The sequence below is a fragment of the Furipterus horrens genome, unplaced genomic scaffold (genome assembly GCF_987537825.1).
Source record: "Furipterus horrens unplaced genomic scaffold, mFurHor1.1.pri manual_scaffold_11, whole genome shotgun sequence".
Taxonomy (NCBI): domain Eukaryota; kingdom Metazoa; phylum Chordata; class Mammalia; order Chiroptera; family Furipteridae; genus Furipterus; species Furipterus horrens.
In genome coordinates, this window is record NW_028327181.1 from 64,836,088 (window position 1) to 64,854,499 (window position 18,412).

Consider the following 18,412-nt stretch of genomic DNA (forward strand, 5'->3'; position numbering starts at 1 on the left):
GAGAACATCAATTTGTTGTTTCACTTACTTATGCGTTTATTGGTCGCTTCTGGTATGAGCCTTGACTGGGGATCGAACCCGGTATCTTGGCATATTGGGATGATGCTCAAACCAACAGAGCTACCCAGCCAGGACTGGGTTGAACTTCTAAACCTCCCTTGTATGGCTGCTCAGGGCCACAGCACTTCTAGTCTTGTGTTCTCACCCTCCCCTCCCCACCCCCATCTGCGTTTACAGTTTTACTTGTCACCAGCGGTGGTTCTCAGCTTCCACCTTGCATGTCTGCAGGGAGGCTGCAGGAGGCTGCGGGAGGCAGCAGTTGCTGGGCCCCTATCTGTGCGGGTCCTTTTTCTGTGTGCTCTCCCATGACCGTCAGAGTAACCACACAGCCATACCTGGTATGATCTCATGTTCCCATAGTTTCGATGAGGAAATGGCCCAGGAAGCTTAAATGGTTTGCCTGTGCCCTCACATCCAAGAAGAGCCAAAATTAAGTGGACCCTGCCCCAAAGCTTGTGTAATTTGCACTATGTCCCACCAGAGCTCAAGTCTGATGCTGACAGTGTGTGGGCTGCCACTACTGTCCAACGTCGCTGTTTGTCCTAGCGTGTGTTTTAGTCTGAGTACCATTCTCTTCCTCCCACGGGGGAGAGAGGGTGATGCTGGCAGAATCAGGCAGTAGGTGGGGGTGGCATCTCATTGCCCCACACCCCTGTTTTCCATCCCCCACTCCCCCCGGAATCTTGGTTCTGGCAGAAGCTAGGAAGGCAGACGCCAACGGCCCAGCTGAGGCTGTGCACAGCATGAGGCAGAATTTAGGGGGTCTCAGTGACCTGCAGTTCTTTAATGAGGGACCTGGACTTAGCCCATATCTGGGGAGGGGGTGCCTAGCAGCTGCTCTGGCCTGCAATGTCTTGGACCCCTCCTCCTCAGTAGGGAGATAAGTGTTCCAGATCTTCCAGCCTCCGCATCTCATCTGGCCGGATGGTCACTGTTTTTCGCTGGGGTTTCTTGCGCCGCACGGTGATCTGGATTGGGTTGTTCTCAGGAAAGCTGCTCAGGTCATTGGCAACGGTTGCAAACTGAAATGACACAAGAAAACCCCTCAGACTTCCTTCTCACACCTGACCTCTCTGTCATTGCCGCCTCCTGGTTTGTTTGCTAAATGGGATCTTAGCTGGCTGTACCAACCTACCCATCAACACCAGAAACAGGTACCAGGAGGTATGATTCAAACCTGTGATGCTTCCAACCACAGGGCTGCATACTCAGGCTGCTCCCCCACCCTGTGCCTCTACCTACCCCCAGGCTGCTCCCCTCTTTGTCCCCCTTCAGCCTCTTCCCTGTTTCCATCGATGCCCTTTGCTTCCCCACCTATTCACAATTTTTGGTACCAAGTTGAAAGATGAATATTATAATGATGCTAATGAGTAAGTTAGTTCGTCCCAGTGGGTACCAGAGTGGCTTAATCCTTAAGCCTCCCAGAAGAGAGCAGCCTGGGATTGCTATGTATTTGTGCAGGTGGGAGGAAAGCAAGCAGGGAGATGAGTTGTGGCGGTATGGGGTGGCCCGGCCTCCAGAGCCCCTGGTGCAGGCTTCTCTCCCTGATCCCCTGGGCCCCCTTCTCCCAGGGCTCACTTTGTAGGGCTTGCACCACTTCCCCACCCCCGCTATGTTGACAGCACGGACGATGAGGCAGTAACTGGTGTTAGGCTTCAGCTCCATCAGCTTGACAGTGGTGCCCAAGATCTTGTGGAAGAACCATGGAAGAATCTTTGTCGTGGGAGGCTCATTATCATTTCTCTCGACTACCTCCTGCAGCAAGAGCTGGTAGAAACTGACTGGCTGCTTGCTCAAGGCATAGGTCCAGGAAATCTAGAAGAGAATCCCGGAGGCTTCCTCAGTCCTGGCCCGGCCTGTCCTCCCCTCACCTCGACACCCTGCCCTACCCCACATGGGTGGGAATGCCCATATCCATCCCCTGCCCCCTCCTCCTAGTCCCCCACCCAACCCCCACTCCCATGCCCTGTCCCTGCTGGAGCTGAGGCAAGTCTGATGGAGGTGTCAGGTACTCCAACCGAAAGCGGAATTGCCAGCCTGCAGCATACGCTACTCTCCCTGCACAGCCCCACCCACGTTGGAGTGTGCCTTCATTCTGTTTCTTCTAGACCAGTGATTTTCAGCAGGTGTATGGCAAGAATTTTTAAAACATGTAATATCTGACTCTAAATAGTCAACTAGTGTGCCACAGCCGATGCATGTTTTAAATATTCTCGTGGCACACCAGCTGAAAATCGCTGTTCTAGACTATGTCAGTTGAGAGGGACCTTGGAGATTATCTCACCCACCTCACTCACTGCAAGTGGGGTTAAAGGTTCAGAGAGGGTAAGTGGCTGGCCCAGGGTCGCATAAGCAATTAAGTGACAGGGATCAAAGAATAGCTCTGGAGTCTATAGACTATAATAGTGGTTGCCAAGCAAGCCTGACTAAGGATCCAAGGGAGTTTTAATAACATGGCAGATCCCTGGCCTGCTGTCTCCTGTCTGGTCTCCCATGTCCTGTTTCTCCTCCATCTGGACCAGAAGTTTTCAAACTGGTGTATATCAGAATACCCTAGAGACCTTGTTAAAACACAGATTGCTGGCCCCTGCCCCGACAGTTTCCGATTCAGTAGGCCTAAGTTGAGGGTGGGGTGACAGGGGGAACAAAAATGTAAATTTCTAACAAGTTGTCCTCTGATGCTGGCACTGCTGGTGGTCTGGGAAGACACATGGCTCTAGGCCCTCCAACAGTCGGGCTCCCAGATTTATCTTCCTAAAACTCAGCTCAAATTGCATCCATCACCAGATAAAAAGCTCTGAAAAAAGCTGTTTCCTACTGCTTACAGGAAACTCTTATTACGTAGCCTAAAATTGGAGAACTTCGGGAAAATGACCCCAGACTAACTTCCCCGTCCATTACCCTAATACCACTCTAGGACAGTGCTGCTCAGCATGTGGTCCGGGGCCATCAGTGCCACCTGGGAATTTTTTAGCAGTACAAATTCTCAGGCCCCATCCCCCAGACCTACTCCTGAATCAAAACCTCTAGAGATGGGATCTGGAAATCTTGTTTTGAACAAGATGATCAGATCTACAGACACATGAATGTGTGAAAAGCCCTGGGTTGGGGCCTGGGTGTTTCCTCCCCCTCTTTCCCACGTATGAGCCTTTGTTAGTATCAGCTCCTCCAGGGAACACCTTCCCCCCATCTCCAGATGTTTAAATCCTACCTCTATGCCCCAGCTCAAATGTTACCAAGAGCCACCCAGCTAATTCCTGTACCTTGAAGTAATGTTTCTTTCCCTCTGACTCCCTGGTGGTGCTTGATCTGAACTCTTCCTACAGCAATGAGCCCTTTCTAGCTTACGCTGGAGTTTCTTCCAAATATGCCCTCTCTCCTAACCCATGAGTTTGAGGTCAGGATGTAGGTGGTAGGCATCTTCACATTCCCCACAGAGCTCAGCCCAGGGCACACTGGGCGTGACCAGTAAGCCTTTGCCAAATGCGTGAAGAAGAAAACGCACCACTGCCGTGTAGTCGCTGACTGTGTGTTCACAGATGAAGGGCGCCTCTGGCACATCTATGACCACGGAGGACTTCGAGGATGTCGAGGAGGTGTCTGTGTCCTGCTCAGGGTTGTCAAGGTCCAGCAGGCCCCCAGGGGCTATTTGGGACTTAGATTGGTGGAGGCAGAGGGCCAGGTCCTCCTTTTCTGTATTCTTGGCCACTGGGGAGATGCTGAGTTTGTTCAGCTCGCCTTCCGGCAGCCCTGCAAAGAAGCTGCTGTTGGGCTGGGTCACAGCCAATTTGATGGGATTTAACAAGGTGGATGAAATGGGGGAGATGCTGGTGTAATCGGAGCTGCATTCAGATTCCTTCCCTGGCATCTGCTTCCTGGAGGATGAGGGGAGACAGGTGGGTCAGATGGGGGAGGTCACCCCAGCCAGCCCATACAGCCTAGAAGCTCCCGGAGGCCAGGCGTTGGGCCCCCAGCTGCTTCTGAATAGCTCAGAACATCCTCACTGCTGCGCAGCAGTGCATCTACCCACCAGAGCACTTGTTAGTGGGAAATGCAGATTGCTGGTACCCTGTCCTTCATTTGGGTGGGCCTGGGGAAGCTGCTAAAGTTAATAGGATGCTCAGACAATCCTGATACAGGTGTACTAAGAACCACAATTTGAGAAACACTGCTAAAACTTTGTCCTCCCTCCAAAGTGGGGTGCCAATGCCCCAGGGAATGACCACAATGATTTACTAGAGTATAGAAAAGTATCTAAAACTAATAATAAATTAAGCTTTACTAATATTTATTCACTATTTAATATTTATTTATTTTTAAATATCTTACTTATTTTTAGAGAGAGGGGAATGGAGCGAAAGAGGGAGAGAAACATCAATGTGTGAGAGAAACATTGGTTGCCTCTCACATGCCCCCAAGTGGGGACCCGGCCCACAACTGAGGTGTGTGCCCTGAAGGGGAATCCAACTGACATCCTTTTGGTTTGCAGTCCCATGCTCAATCTGCTGAAACACATCAGCCAGAGCTTCACTATTTAATATTTAATGTAATTACTAATGTAGTTACTTAGAATTTATAACATTTAACAATGTTAATATGTGTAGCATGTAAAATTAACAGATAAATATACATATCTTGGAATGAATGCTGAAAACTTTTTTCTTCCATTCTAATTTTTTAAAATCATAAACTATTTTAGACGAATCCAAGATATCAAGAATAATATATTAAGCTTTTAATGAGTCATCACCCAGCTTCAGAACTAAAGCCTCGTCAGTATGATTAAAGCCCCTGAACAATTCTTCCCTCCACCTACTGCTCTCACTCAGAGGTGGCCAGGACAGGAAATGTAAAATTGTGTTTATTCTCCTCGTGTCTTTACACGTTTGTTACATATGTATGTTATTCTTAAGCAAGATCTACTTTGCACATTTTAAAACTTTACATAAATAGCGCCATTTAGTACATTTCTACGGACAGTTTGCTTTTTCACGCAACCTTGTTTATTTCAATCCATCTGCATTATATGTGTACCTCTGCGGATATATGTATCATTACTAACTTTTTGCTATTACAAAGAAAAACCTTGCACATGTTTCCCCACTACTAAATTTTTTTTTTACCAGTGAAGTGCAGAACCCCCCAAAATTGGCTTTCAAATCTTTAAAAAATTTTTTTACCTGACACAAAGTAAGAAATACATATTATATGGCAACCTAGTGTACTCATACATATATATCAAACTAAAACACACTGCACAGACTAGTACTTATTCTGTGTGTGATGTGCTCTGGAATTTTTTATTCTGTTTAAATGCATTTTTATGATACTGGTCTCCACCAACTAGAAGGAGTTCCTGACCCATTAATGGATGGGTCACAACCCACAGTTTGAAGAGCACTTGTCTGGAGACAGCAGTCAAGGTCACATGGTAGGTTGATGGCAGAGTCGGAACTAGAACCCAGATCTCCTGGCCTAAGGGCTGCCCTGCGCTATGCAGCTCCCAGCTGCCCCTGGCACTTTCTGGCTCCTCTCCTCTGTATCCTATCCCGTCTCCCTCAGCTGCTCTGGCCAAGTCCAGCAACCAACACACCCCTCTGAATCCCTTACTCCAGGGCAGGCTCTGGTTTCATGGTTGGTTGATGGGTCAAATTTCTCCTCCCTGAGCTCCAGCCCCATTGACCCCCTCATGAGAAGTCCTCATCAGCCCAAACCTCCAATGCCAGCCCTTGGTCGACATTTAGAATAAATGATTCCCCCACCAAGGTCATTCGTAGGCTGAAGAGTCTGAGTATTGATGCGATTTATACTTCAACTTGTCCTAATGAATCTGTTTTCAAAACACCAGTGCTGAAGTGGGTGTGGAAGGCAGCTAGGCATTGGCTATATACTGGACATATTCTCTTCTGATGTTTACAGTAGTCCTGCTGGATGGGTGTTAGCCACAATTTCCAAATGAGGGACTGACTGAGGAGTCACTGATCTTAATTAACTTGTCCACAGCCATATATCTAAGTGGTAGAACTTGAATTTGAACTTAGACTCATAGTCTTAGACTTTCCCACTGTAGCATGAAGTTTCATGTAAGCATTTATCATTTTAGCTATACCTGCTACTTACAGGTCCCTTAGGAAATGGATACCATATCCCTTTCATATAATCAGGACCAGCTACATAGTTTTTGGGTCCCCTTCAAAAATTATTAAGAATTTCAAAAGAGTGACAGTGAGCATTAAACTAAGGACAGGGCCCTTCTAAGTATGGGCTGTTGTGACTGTAAAGGTCACACACCACAAAACTGCCTTGCAGATAATTTCTTCAGCCTATGTCAACCTCCTCCACCACCCCTTCACTGGCTAACTCCTTCCATTCCTATGACATTCAGCTCACATATCACCTCCTCCAAGAAGCCTCCCTTAACTGCACCGTCTCCCAAGTTATACTAAGCCTCTTCCATTTTCTCAAGGTGTCCTGTCATAGCATAGACCATGCTGTATTATTCTTGATTCTTGACACACACATACACCAGGCTGGGAGGTCTTGAAGGCAAACACTGTGCTTTTTATTGGTACATTCCAGAACTTAACACTGGGCCAGACACCTTGCAGGAGGCCAACAAGTTTTGTGGAATGAATTAAAGGGAACCCAGAATCACTGAGGAGCAGTAAACCTCAGTCTGAACACAGATGGGCTATTGGGGGGGGGAGGGGGGACATAATCAGGAAGGGGAAGACACCAAAAGGGAGGATTAAAAGACAGGAGCCATGGGGAGTGTGGAAGGGGGCATGGGTGTTTGGGGGAAGGGGTGAGGAACCTAACTACACTAAGGAGATGAGAAACACTGTCAATAAGTCTCTGACTAATCCTGGAAGTCCTCCTGGAGTGGGAGGCCTACATTTCTCCAAGAACTGATTTGGGGTCCGGAATCCATGATGCAACCTGCACACATGCTCTTCCCAGGAAATCTGAGGCCCAGGTTGTGATAGGTCCAGGAAGTCCCTCTCCCCACCCCAAGCTCCAGCTCCACCCCTAGCTCGAGGCTTAGAAAGGAGGAAAGGACCAGATTTGTGTCTTACGGTAAATTGATGGTATCTTCCTCCATGAAGTTAATCAAACCGCCCCTTGAGGAAAGTGGGAGTCCTTTGGTAGCAACTGTCCTGTTCATAGACTTGGAGCTTGGAAAGGGCTTTGAGATTTCATTGAAAACATTGAGGGTTTTCTTTTTCATCATGGCTGGCACCATGCAGGACAACCAAGCTGACAGGAAGTAGAGAGAAACTGGAGACAGCAGACACACCCTTAATTTAGCTGGGATGGGGGTGCAATGAGCTGACTTCATAATCATCGCAGAGTGTAACAATTGGGGATGCTGTTGCCTAGGGCCAGGACCGGGGTCTGGAGTGGGATAGAACCAAGAAACGGACTCTATCACCCTTCCATCTCTGATGCTCTGTGGTTCGGCAGCCCTGCCCTTCTCTGAAGATCAAAATGCCTACCACCTGTGGTGCCCTTTGGCGCTGCTCTGGGAAGGAGGAGAGGATGGTGGGAAGAAGGCACTGGAATGGGTTTCCAGGAGTGGGAGACTGAGGATGCTGAGGCACCATGTCCTGCAATTGTATGCGGCAAAGCCCCACTGTGTCCAGTCTGTAAGTATAGGGAAAGCATGGCTCACATATACCCAGGTCTTACTGCGAACATTCTAAATGTGCCACACTTTTACCCCAAGTGTCCCCATGTGTTGCGTGACAAAGGAGGGTGCTGCAAAGGGATACAGAGATGAACCAGACATTATTTCTGTTCTCAAGGAAACCACTCTACTGTAGGAAAACATACACATTACTTTCGGGGTGGGAAGAGAGGCTGTTAAAGCAGTACTGGCTTTGCATTTAGTTGTGGATTTGTCTGATTTAAGTCCTGTTCTGCCCTTACAGACTCTGTCATCTTTGGCACATGATTTTCCTCCCCTGAGAGCCTCAGCTTCCTCATCTGTGAAACAGGAATAAAAATAGCACTTACCTAATTGCATTGTGAGAAGATAACCCCGTAAGATTGTTACGTTTCTTCCAGAGGATGAGGCAAAGGAAAGGATATTTAAGATACCAAATTCTATATTTTGTGTCCCATATACTCAGCGTTTTTGTTTGTTTTTTAAAATGTTATTGGCCCTGGCTGAGTAGCTCAGTTGGTTAGAGTATCCGCCCTATATGCCAGGGTTGCAGGTTCGATCCCTGTTCAGGACACTATAATAGTCAATCAATAAATGTACAAATTAAGTGGAACAACAAAAATTGATGCCCCGCTCTCCCTCCCTAAAATCAATCAATAAAAAAATGTTATTCATAACAAATGTAAAGTACAGAGAAGCAGTTGCCCTCCATGTGTTCTGTTGTTCTTAGCACCCATCATATAATCTGTAGTATCCTATCTGGTTGATTGGATTCCTCTTTATTGCCTTGCCCTGAGCATGGGGACGATCAGTCTTCTGGAATTTTCTGGCGTTTAGAACAGAGGCTCATGATTAGGTCTGCCTGCTTGTTTGGCTAAGTGGTTAGAGGCTAACGCGCACTCGGAGCGCACGTGGCGCCGGCGGCCTGTTTCCTCCTCAACCAAAGGGTCTCATAAGGTCGTGCAGCCGTCCCTCGCGGCCAGCAGATGGCGCTGCCAGCCCGGCTCTGGAACCTGGAAGCCGGAAGCAGTAGCCAGGCCCGGACTGGCGGGCCCTGGGCGCGGGAGATCCGGCGTGGGGCCACACCCTCCGCGCCGCCTGCCCCCACTCCAGAAAGGGGCGCCGAGCGGCATCTGGAGAGGGCGCTGCGGCTGTCCACGGAACGCGCGGCCCCTGGTCCCCAGGGGACATGGGTGTGCTCAGGGCCGGCCTTTGCCCAGGCCTCACCCAGGACATGATCCAGCTTCTGAAGAGCCACGGAATCAAGACAGGTGACCGCGTGCGCGTGCCACAGAGCTGGTGACACCGGGGAGCCCGGCCCCACGGCCCTGGCATACCCGGGAGGGGCCACTTCCTCCCTCCTCTGCTCCCCACCCTCGGGATGGTGGGCGTGGTCAAGCCAAACCCCAAGCAGGGCAGAACCCCCGAACTGAGTGCCTGGCAGCACGCCAGGCTCCGCGGCTCTGTTAGATGGCCTGCCCCAAGGTAGAATTATCACCCCATTTTACAGATGGGGGAAAAGCCAAGCATGGGAAGTCCCGCCCTTCCTGCCAATCAACCACACCTGTTTTGTTTTCAGTGGTGGACCTGGTTTCCGCAGACTTGGAAGAGGTAGCCCAGAAATGTGGCTTGTCTTATAAGGTGAGCGGATGATCTCGTTCCAAACCTGAGCAAAGGGTTCCCAGAAATTGATAAGGGGGGCTGGTGGCATATGGGACTCTGGGATGCCCTCTCCCTTGCCCGGTCATTGCTCATTCCTGAGTACTCTGGTCCGCTTTGGGTTGAAGTGCCCTGGCTCCATCCTGAGTTGCCCCCACTCCTTCGCCAGGCCCTGGTTGCCTTGAGGCGGGTGCTGCTGGCTCAGTTCTCAGCTTTCCCCTTCAATGGCGCTGACCTCTATGAGGAACTGAAGACCTCCACTGCCATCCTGTCTACTGGCATTGAAAGGTTTGTATGAATGTGTACTTTGGGAAGAAGAGGAGAGGCAAGAGGACATGCGTGCTTCCTGCTCGGCCGTTGATGCTTGAGCCTAGGGAGGGCAGGGTTTTTCAAGCGGGGGTGAGGGCAGTAGGGACTGGTGGTCAGGACTTCTGAGTTCTCTTACCTCACAACAGGGTTTCTCGACCTCACAACAGGGTTTCTCGACCTCACACTCCTAACATTTGGGATGCATAATTATTTGATGGTGGGGCGTGGGCATGTCTTGAAGGATGTTTGGCTGCGTTACCTCACCTCTATCCTCTAGATGCCAGTAGCACCTCCCTCCCAGTTAACAGTGTCTCCAGACATTGCCAAATGACCCCTGAGGGACAAAATTGCCCCAGGTTAATAACCCTGTTCTGTAACACAAGATGTCAGTATTTTATTATTATTCAGCAGTTGAGAGCAACCCTTCTCTGGCTCTACGTCCTCATTCACTTACGGACAGGACAAGAAAGAACACTCAGGACTAACATTTATTGAGTGCCTAGTATGTGCCAGCCATTGACTAGGTTATATAATCTCTTCAGTGAGCCCTTTGAGTTAGTGATGATTAACCCCTTGAGTTTAGCCCAAGAGGAGCAAGGGGTGGATTTGGGGCTCAAGCCCTGCAGTACTAGACTCATGCCCCATACTCTGCAGCAGAAGGGGACAAGGGAGCTTTCATAAAGGAGTAGTTCTATTCTGCCGTGTTGTTTGGAGAGGGAGAGAGTTAAAGACAACAGCCACTTTCTGGCTGAGGGAGTCTGACTTCCTTCCTGTCCTATTTCTGTGGAATTTGATGCAGAATTCCTCCACCACAAAGGTCTTTGGATTGGTTTGGCCCTTGCTGCGTTCACAACATATTCTCTTGGCAGGGTTCACACAGCGTGGTGCGTGCTCCTCCTGGTTGGGGATCTGAGTCTGGTAGCCATCAAGCACCGGCTGAGTGCCTACTGATTGCCAAATACGTGCAGTTGGTAGGTGTATGAGTGAGGCAAGGATCCTACACTTAAAGGCGTGTGGGGTAGACAGAAGAGCAGGTGAACCCAGTGTACGAACCTGTGGAGACAGCATAAGGAGGGAGTGATGAACAGGAAGCTGACTTGGCCTTTGGGCTTGGGGAGCTAATAAACCAACATACTCAGAGGAAGCATTCACGGAGCAGTCAGCTGGTAAAAAATTTTAAATATACACGGAATCCAACCCTGCTACAAAACTCTCCTCAGTGGCCTTATCCTGAACGGTTCCCTTCTTACAGTTCATGTGGTTTTCTCAAGTGCTTGACCTTTGGCCTCTTATTGTACATGTTCCCCAAGTGGATGCCCCTCCATCCCTCTCCCCTCTTCCATTCCTGCTTCCCAAACTGTCCAGAGACTGGGGCGGGGCCTGAATGGGGAGTGGTTACACCCCGGGCCCAGAGCGTGTCCTCTGTTGGTCGGCTGCTTGCCCAACACTAACCTTCTCCAGTTTATCAGCTTCACTGTTTTCGTCCAGGAGGATCTCAAACATCTTCTGTACCCTCGAGTCTGTGGAGAACTGCACACGGAGCTAAGGAAGGAGGAGGGAGGAGTGGGGAAGGGAGCAGGCAGAAGTCCACATTTAGTCAGCTCCACGTGAAGTTCATCTCAGTAATATTAGGGTATCTACTCTGGGCCCTCACACTGCCATTCATTCATTCATTCATTCAACAAACGTTTACTGAACAACTACTAGGTGCCAGACACTGCTGTAGATGTTTAGATGCTAGGGATAGAATGGCAAACAAAATCAAGTCCTTGCCCTACAAAGCTTACAGTCAAGTTACATTCCTTATCCCAGTTGGTCATTGCAAGTCTTGGAAGGCAAAGGGATCATCTCCCCAATTTTGGAATCTAGAAAACAGTTAGCTACTAGACATTTAAATACGGGTTAAAACATAAATAGGCCTCCAGGATCAGAAACTGGAAGCAGCTTAAAGTAGCTCCTTAAGCAATTGAAATTACTATGTTTAGATGTGCATCCCTCACAATACCCATCCCAGCCTCAAGGCTCTGAAGCTTTCTTAAAATGACCAAACCGATCATCATCCCCCACCTCACCATCTCTGTCTGTACCTCCCACTACTTTGTTGTGCTGGTCTACACTCCCTCCTATGTCCTTCCAGGCCTTCAGGGAAGGGAGGGGTCTCTCATGCACCTCCCAGTCTTTGACCCTCTTGGGTTGTATTTCCCCAGCCCTGAGTCCGCACTCCAGACAGTGGTCCCACCTTGGGGCTGCCCCAGGCACATAGGAGTTACTGAGTCTTAGAGCCAGAAGCTGAGTGATCAGTTACCCTCCTGCTCCAATAGAGAGGAAACTGACACCCTGGGGGGTCCCTCAGAAAATTGGGAGCTAAGGCAGGACTAGGGTGCAGAATTCCTCACTTCTGGTCCAAGTTCTCCCCACTTTACTCCATTTTCCTAGAAGAGATTTCCTGTTCCTACTGGCTCCTGACTCTCCTCTATCCGCCACCAATAACACCCCCACCCCATTCCTAGGTATCTCACGCTGCCTTTATCCTCCTAGAAAGAGAGGGAGAGGTGAAGACACATTAAGTTGCAATTTTAACAAAAACCTCTATCTGGAACGTAAAAGGCCCCAGCTCTGGTCTGGCTGGCTCCAACACTTACACAAGCATTACAGCATCTCTGTTCCCTCACAGAGAGGTGCACCTGCTCCCCCGTTCTGCGGTACCTGCCTATGCCACTTGCTCACTCCATCCAAGGGAGTGGAGGTAGGACTAGCCTTGCCCTAATGTCCTGCACCTCTACCATGTCCTTGCTAGGAATGGGGGGAGGTAGCCAAGGCTTGTGGGAAGGGGTCTGGCTGACCTTCTCCTGGATGCTTGTATTGAGCTTCCTCAGTGTCTCCTGGAAGTTCTGGTTCCGTGGCTCGAGGGTGGCACAGCGCTGCACATCCTTGAAGGCCTGGTCCAACTTCCCCAGGTGCTCCAGTGCCTGGCATCGCCGATACAGGGCCTTGATGTCCGAGGAGTTGATGTCAATGGCTAGGGGGGACAACAGGCAGGGCCTTAGGGGGCTGGGCTGCAGATCACCTTCCTTCCCCTCCTGCCGCTGCCCCCAATCTCTTCCTTGGAGATTACCCACCCATGTGGACTATCTGGTTCAAGGCTCCCCTTTGTTAAGGAAAGAGGAAAAATCATTGTCTCAAGGTTGGAAGGGAGTTTAAGGGTCACCTTGCCCAATCCCTGATGCTCTAGAATCTGCTACACTGATCCCTGCCAAGTGTGCATCCACCTGGTGCTTGCATACCTCCAGTAGTGGGGAGCTCCCTCATAACGCCCTTCCCCTTTCCTACCTGAAATATGTCCCTCTGTAACTTTGCCCTTTCATCTTAAGTCCAGCTCTGGAACCCCCAAGATGAAATCCAATCTTTCTTCCTCGTGACAGTTTTTGCTTTTTAGGAATTTGAAGGCAGCTCTCCTCCGTCCCACCTGGGAGTTGCTTTTTCTGAGCTAATTATTGCCACTTTCCTTGGCTGCTCATCACAGGGTGTATTTCCAGTCCCCTCTCCAGCTGGTTCCCTCCCTCCTGAACTCATTTCAGGCTATTTGTTTCTCCTAAAAGAATGGCAACTGGATCAAAACCCAAACACAGACCTGCAGCCAAGAGAAGTCTTCCCATTTTAATCATGCTCTTAAGCCAATGTTGACTTATGGTTTTTTTTTTTTTTTGTTTTTTTTTTTTTATGTTTACTTCTCCTAGTGTCCGTGGAACAGGCTGGTGACTCCCTCTTCCCCAGAAGAAGCCCAGCCCCCATGGAGTAGACTGGGCTGATGGACTTGGTCCTGGGGATCCCCCATGAGAATATCCAAATTTACAACAAGGGGTGTGTGCATCATGACCATGGCAAAGATTTTCAGAAGCAATCTCTTTTTTAAAAACATAAATTGCTCATTTATTGTATTCTATTCTGGTTCTTATGTAAAATGCCATTTCCTATAAAACTATTGTTATTTTTATTGTTGTTTCATTACAGTTGTCCCAATTTTTCCCCTGTTACTCTCCACTGCCCCACCCATCCCCCCCCATCCCCCTCTCCCACAGTCAGTCCCCATCCTGTAGTCTATGTCTATGAGTCATTTATATAATACATGTTCCTTGACTAGACCATCCCCTTTCTTCCCCCGCTTCTCCTTCTTCCCTCTCCCCCTCCCCTCTGGTCACTGTCAGTCTGTTCCTTGTTTCCATGCCTCTGGTTCTATTTTGCTCATTTATTTGTTTTGTTCACTAAGTTCCTGTTATAGATGAGATTATATGGTATTTGTTTCTCACTGCCTGGCTTATTTCACTTAGCATAATACTCTCCAGTTCCATCCATGCTGTCACAAAAGGCAGGAGTTCCCTCTTTCTTTCTGATCAGAAGCAATCTCTTAAGAAAAGAAACTTAACATGGAACTCCATTTGCAAAAATGTGACTTAGGGGTGGAAGGCACACCTGAAGCCCCGCCTACGATGCCTAGGTTGGCATTTACACAATTTGTAACTCCCCTTAGACAAAACAGGGATGCTGAGGCAGGTGGGGCAAAGGAGGAAGGGGTGGCTCACCTCTCGAGGCATCTGAAGCTGCCTGAACATAGCTCTCCTGAGAAAGAGAAGGAGACTTAGTTAATGGGGGCCCATTGCAGAGACAGCCTGAGAGGGTCCCCACGGGCATTAGAGGGCACCTGATGGGAGCTGCTGGCCATCAGGGACCCAGAGGAGGGTCCCTGGCTGGTTATGGAAAAGTGAGTGAGATTTGGATTTGAATCTGGGCTCTGCTACTAACAACCTGGGAGATCTCGGACAACTTATTGAACCCTCTGAGCCTTGGGGTTCTTATCTGCAGTATGAACATGACAGCCGCTGCCTCAGCAGGCTGTTATTGAGATGCTACAACATAACATAAAAAGCCCCTGGCTTGATGCAGGTTCCCATTACGCTGGTTTCCATCTGGGGGGAGTTCTGTCTCCCAGGGTAGTGGGTCTAGGAAAGCAGTGAGAGGCGCCCTTCTCCAGCCTGAGGGGCCTTGGGGAGGGGGCTGGGACGATGGAAGACGGATGATGCCTATCAGGAAGGGGAGGCTGCACCCCAGCCCAGCCCTCAACCTCCTGCCCCGCCCCAAACCATTTTCAGGCCACAGGCCGCCCGGTTGCGATAGAGTGTGGCCTTCAGGGCCTTATCCTTGGTCAGCTTCAGGGCCTGGCTGTAGCTCTTTGTCGCGGCCTTGTAGTCCTGGAGCTGGAAGTGCCGGTTCCCTTCCTCCTTCAGCTGCACAGCTTCAGCCTCCGCCTCTGCCATCTGTCGGGACAGGGCAGCTCTGTCTGGCCAGCCACTCACTCCAGACCCAGGGCTGGACTCCCAGCTTGAGGTCTGGAGCTCCAGGGTGAAGGTGAGTGTTCTTACCTGGAAGGGACCTGCGCCCAGCACCCCCAAATCCATTACCCAAAAGGATATTACGGCATGTGCTTGGAGTATAGCCCAAGTTGAGAGGGGCCTCAGGGTCCCTGTGCCTCCCTCTCTGTCCCTCTCTGCTGGGCAGATGAAGCCACCAGGCCAAAGGCCTGAACTCTCAGTGCAGACCTTAAAAGTTCTTGTTGGCTCCCCTTCTCCCTCCCAGTCCCAGGAACATTCCAACTGGCTTACTTTCTCCCAAAGACAATGTGCTTGGGCTGTTCTCCGGTGATGTGAGGTTGCTCCTCTGAGCTCCGGTGTGAACCCCCAGCCAGTCAGCCTCCCTCTGCCCCTCCCAGCCCCAACCCAGGAGACTATCGCCCCTGCCAGTGGCTCCAGACTATATTTGGCCACAGGGGCAGGTGCTCCTGGAGTCTGTCATTGATACTCAGGGCCCTCCCCATCCCCAGACTGGATAGTCAAGTACCACGTGGAGATGCTGACTAACCTCTGCCCCAGCACTCTGCACAGGGGCAGTTCTGGGGGCTCAGGCACTCATACGCTGAAGAGTGAGAGAAAAATCCAGAAGGTACGGGAACCCCCCAGCAGATCTCCTTCCCTAGGCACAGCTATAATGTCCCTTCTCCACCTCCATCCTGGATAAACAACCCTCTCTCCCTCCCCCAACCACAGCTATTTTGGGAGCAGAGTGACAGCTGAGGGGCTGACAGACTTGGATGCAGAGAGCAGCTGCCCACAACTGCCCTCTCCCTGTGGCATTCGCTTGTTAAAAATGTCCTTGCTTTACAGAAAGACCAGCAGACTTGTTAACTCAGTTTAATGGAATTGGGTCTGTTTTGATCCACATGTATTCTGTTCCTCCCCATTTGTAGTGAGTGGATACACTCAGCCTACCTCTCCTGTCCGACTGGGAACTCCCTGAGAATGGGCTCTGTATATCCTACCCCCTCCAGACTGTAGCCTTCTCCTAGGGCATGAGCTGGGTCAGCCTGGGAATTCCTGGAGACCAAGGACTGTGCCCCTTATCTGACTGGGAACTCTCCTCGGACAGCTGAGTCTCCCTCATCAGAAAAGGGTCTTTCTGGGATAAGAACTACGGGTTCACCACTAGAAAGCATCTCCCGGGGGGGGGGGGGGGGACAAGAAATGTTTCTCAGGAACTGAGGGTTCCTGAGGTAAACTTATGAGGTTGTCCTGAGATGGACAACTCTCTCGCCTTTCAGTGTCTCCAAGCCTGGGCTGTGCGCTTCCTCTCCGAGGGCAAGCATGGCATCTCATGCATCTTGACTTCCCCTGGGGCAGAGCCTGGCAGAGGCAGTGCCCAGCGTGTGTTTCCTGATTGCATAAATAGATGAATGTGTGGTGTCTACATGCTGATGCTTTGATTCACTTACTACCATGGTGCCCCCTCCCATGTGTCTTCAAACTTGCCTACCCAGGCTGAGAAAGACACTAAAGAAAAAGCATAGGTGGGTTACCGACACCAGATTCTGCTCCTGGCTCTGTGACTTCGAACACACAGCTATGACTTTGGACAAGTTCTACTGCCCTACTGAACACAAGGCCCAGCCCTGATGCATGTTTGTCTAATGTATGTTTGTTGACTACATGAATGGATGGATCGATGGATGGATGGATAGATTGATTCCCTGAGGTCATAGTGTCCCAAATCCTGGGCCTCTTTATGGGGCAAGTTCTCTGTAGCAATGAGGTAATATGATAAAGGATTCTGCCACTGGCAGAGAACTGCAGTTCTGTGATTTTAGGTCCAATGAATCCCAGATTCTAATCTTGATTCATTCATTCCACAGGTATTTCTTAAGCATCTACTGAGGGCCAGGAACTGTGAACGATCATGAAAACAGAGAACACTCATGAGGACAAGGATCTGTGTCTATTTTGTTCATTTACATATGCCAAGTGCCTATAATAGTGTGTGGTATGTAGTAGGTGCTCAACAATATTGAATAAATGAATAAAATAGTTCCATAAATCTGCAATTTCAAATATGAGAAATACCTGGACATTTTGAAAACATGTAATAGGGGAACCTGACATCGTTTTAGAGAAGGTTCCCCTAAGTAAAAGATTAAAGAAGTTAATGCATTGAGAGCTCCTAGAACAATGCCCAGTAGAGAGTAAGTGCTCAGTATACTTGTTAAATGAATGAATGAATAAATATTTAAGGAACGACCTGAAGAGTGAGAAACTTGTATTAGTTTGCTAGAGCTGCCATAACAAAATACCACAGACGAGGGGGCTTAAACATTAGAAATTTACTTTCTCACAATTCTGGAAGATAAAAGTCTAAGATCAAGGTGTCATCAGGGTTGATTTATGATGCAACTTCTCTTCCTGGCATGTAGACAGCCAGCTTCTCACTGTGTCTTTACCTGGCCACTTCTCTGAATGAGTGCAAAACAAGAGACCTCTGGTGTCTTCTCTTCTTATAAGGACACCAGTCCTACGGGATCAGGGTCCCATCCTTATGACCTCCCTTAACCTTTACTACTTCCTTATAGGCCTTATCTTCAAATACAGTCACACAGAGGGTCAGGGCTTCAACATATGAATTGGGGAGGGTGGTACACAATTTAGTCCATAACATTTCCAGACAGGGAAAACTGCATGTGCAAAAGCACTGATGCAGAAAGGGTCATGCCTTGGAAGAACTAACAAAAAGCCAGAAGGATCTGATCTTAAAGAGATAAGAATGGCTGGAGAGGTAAGGCAGGCTGAATGGACCCTTATGAGGAGTTTGAAATTTTTTTTTTCTTGCATGTGATGGGAACCACTGCAGGGTTTTAGGTGGAGAGAAACTGACCAGATTTTTGGTTTGAAATCATCACCCTGGTTGCAGTGTAGAGAATGCATGGGAGGAGGCAAGAATAAAAACAGGGAGGCAAGTGAAGAGGTGGTGTAGGGAACCATGGTGACTCAGAGCACAGTGTGGCAGTGGAGATGGGGAGCACTGATTTAAGACAGGTTACCCAGGCAGAACTGACAGAGCCTGAGACTGCCTGGGTGTGAGGGCTTGAGGGGCGAGGGGGAGGAGGGCTGACAAGGAAAATCCCAGGTTTCTGGTAAGAGCACTCCTGTTCTTTGTTATCTGCTTCAGTTCCTCATCTGTACTATGGGGAGAAAAGGGTTGTTGTGAAGATTAAGAGTACAGCACTTAGAACAATGCTTGACACGTTGCTATCATTGTTATTGCATTACAGTGTTGAGAACGGTAGACATTTTCTGCTTTTGTTCTCATCAAATATTTTTAATTGATTTAATCCATTTTAAA

General features: G+C 49.2%; 3 protein-coding genes across 3 annotated transcripts; 1 reads left to right on the top strand and 2 right to left on the bottom strand.

The window, feature by feature from the left end:
- Positions 1-929: 929 nt before the first annotated feature.
- On the bottom strand, positions 930-7,291 carry LOC149998068 (fibronectin type III domain-containing protein 8-like). The gene is made up of 4 exons (XM_090290899.1): positions 7,137-7,291; positions 3,566-3,935; positions 1,639-1,875; positions 930-1,082 (listed from the first exon to the last, which is right to left on the bottom strand). Exons 1-4 carry the CDS (start codon positions 7,289-7,291, stop codon positions 930-932), a joined length of 915 nt encoding a protein of 304 aa, XP_090147025.1.
- Positions 7,292-8,740: 1,449 nt separating this feature from the next.
- LOC149998069 (DNA repair protein RAD51 homolog 4-like) lies at positions 8,741-10,645 on the top strand. The gene is made up of 4 exons (XM_090257536.1): positions 8,741-8,997; positions 9,306-9,367; positions 9,555-9,673; positions 10,564-10,645. Exons 1-4 carry the CDS (start codon positions 8,916-8,918, stop codon positions 10,643-10,645), a joined length of 345 nt encoding a protein of 114 aa, XP_090113662.1. The 5' UTR covers positions 8,741-8,915.
- Positions 10,646-11,089: 444 nt separating this feature from the next.
- On the bottom strand, positions 11,090-15,460 carry LOC149998070 (protein unc-45 homolog B-like). Its single transcript, XM_090257537.1, has 5 exons — positions 15,352-15,460; positions 14,833-15,006; positions 14,275-14,311; positions 12,538-12,713; positions 11,090-11,236 (listed from the first exon to the last, which is right to left on the bottom strand). The coding sequence occupies exons 2-5, from the start codon at positions 15,004-15,006 to the stop codon at positions 11,090-11,092; spliced, it is 534 nt and encodes a 177-aa protein (XP_090113663.1). The 5' UTR covers positions 15,352-15,460.
- Positions 15,461-18,412: the final 2,952 nt, after the last annotated feature.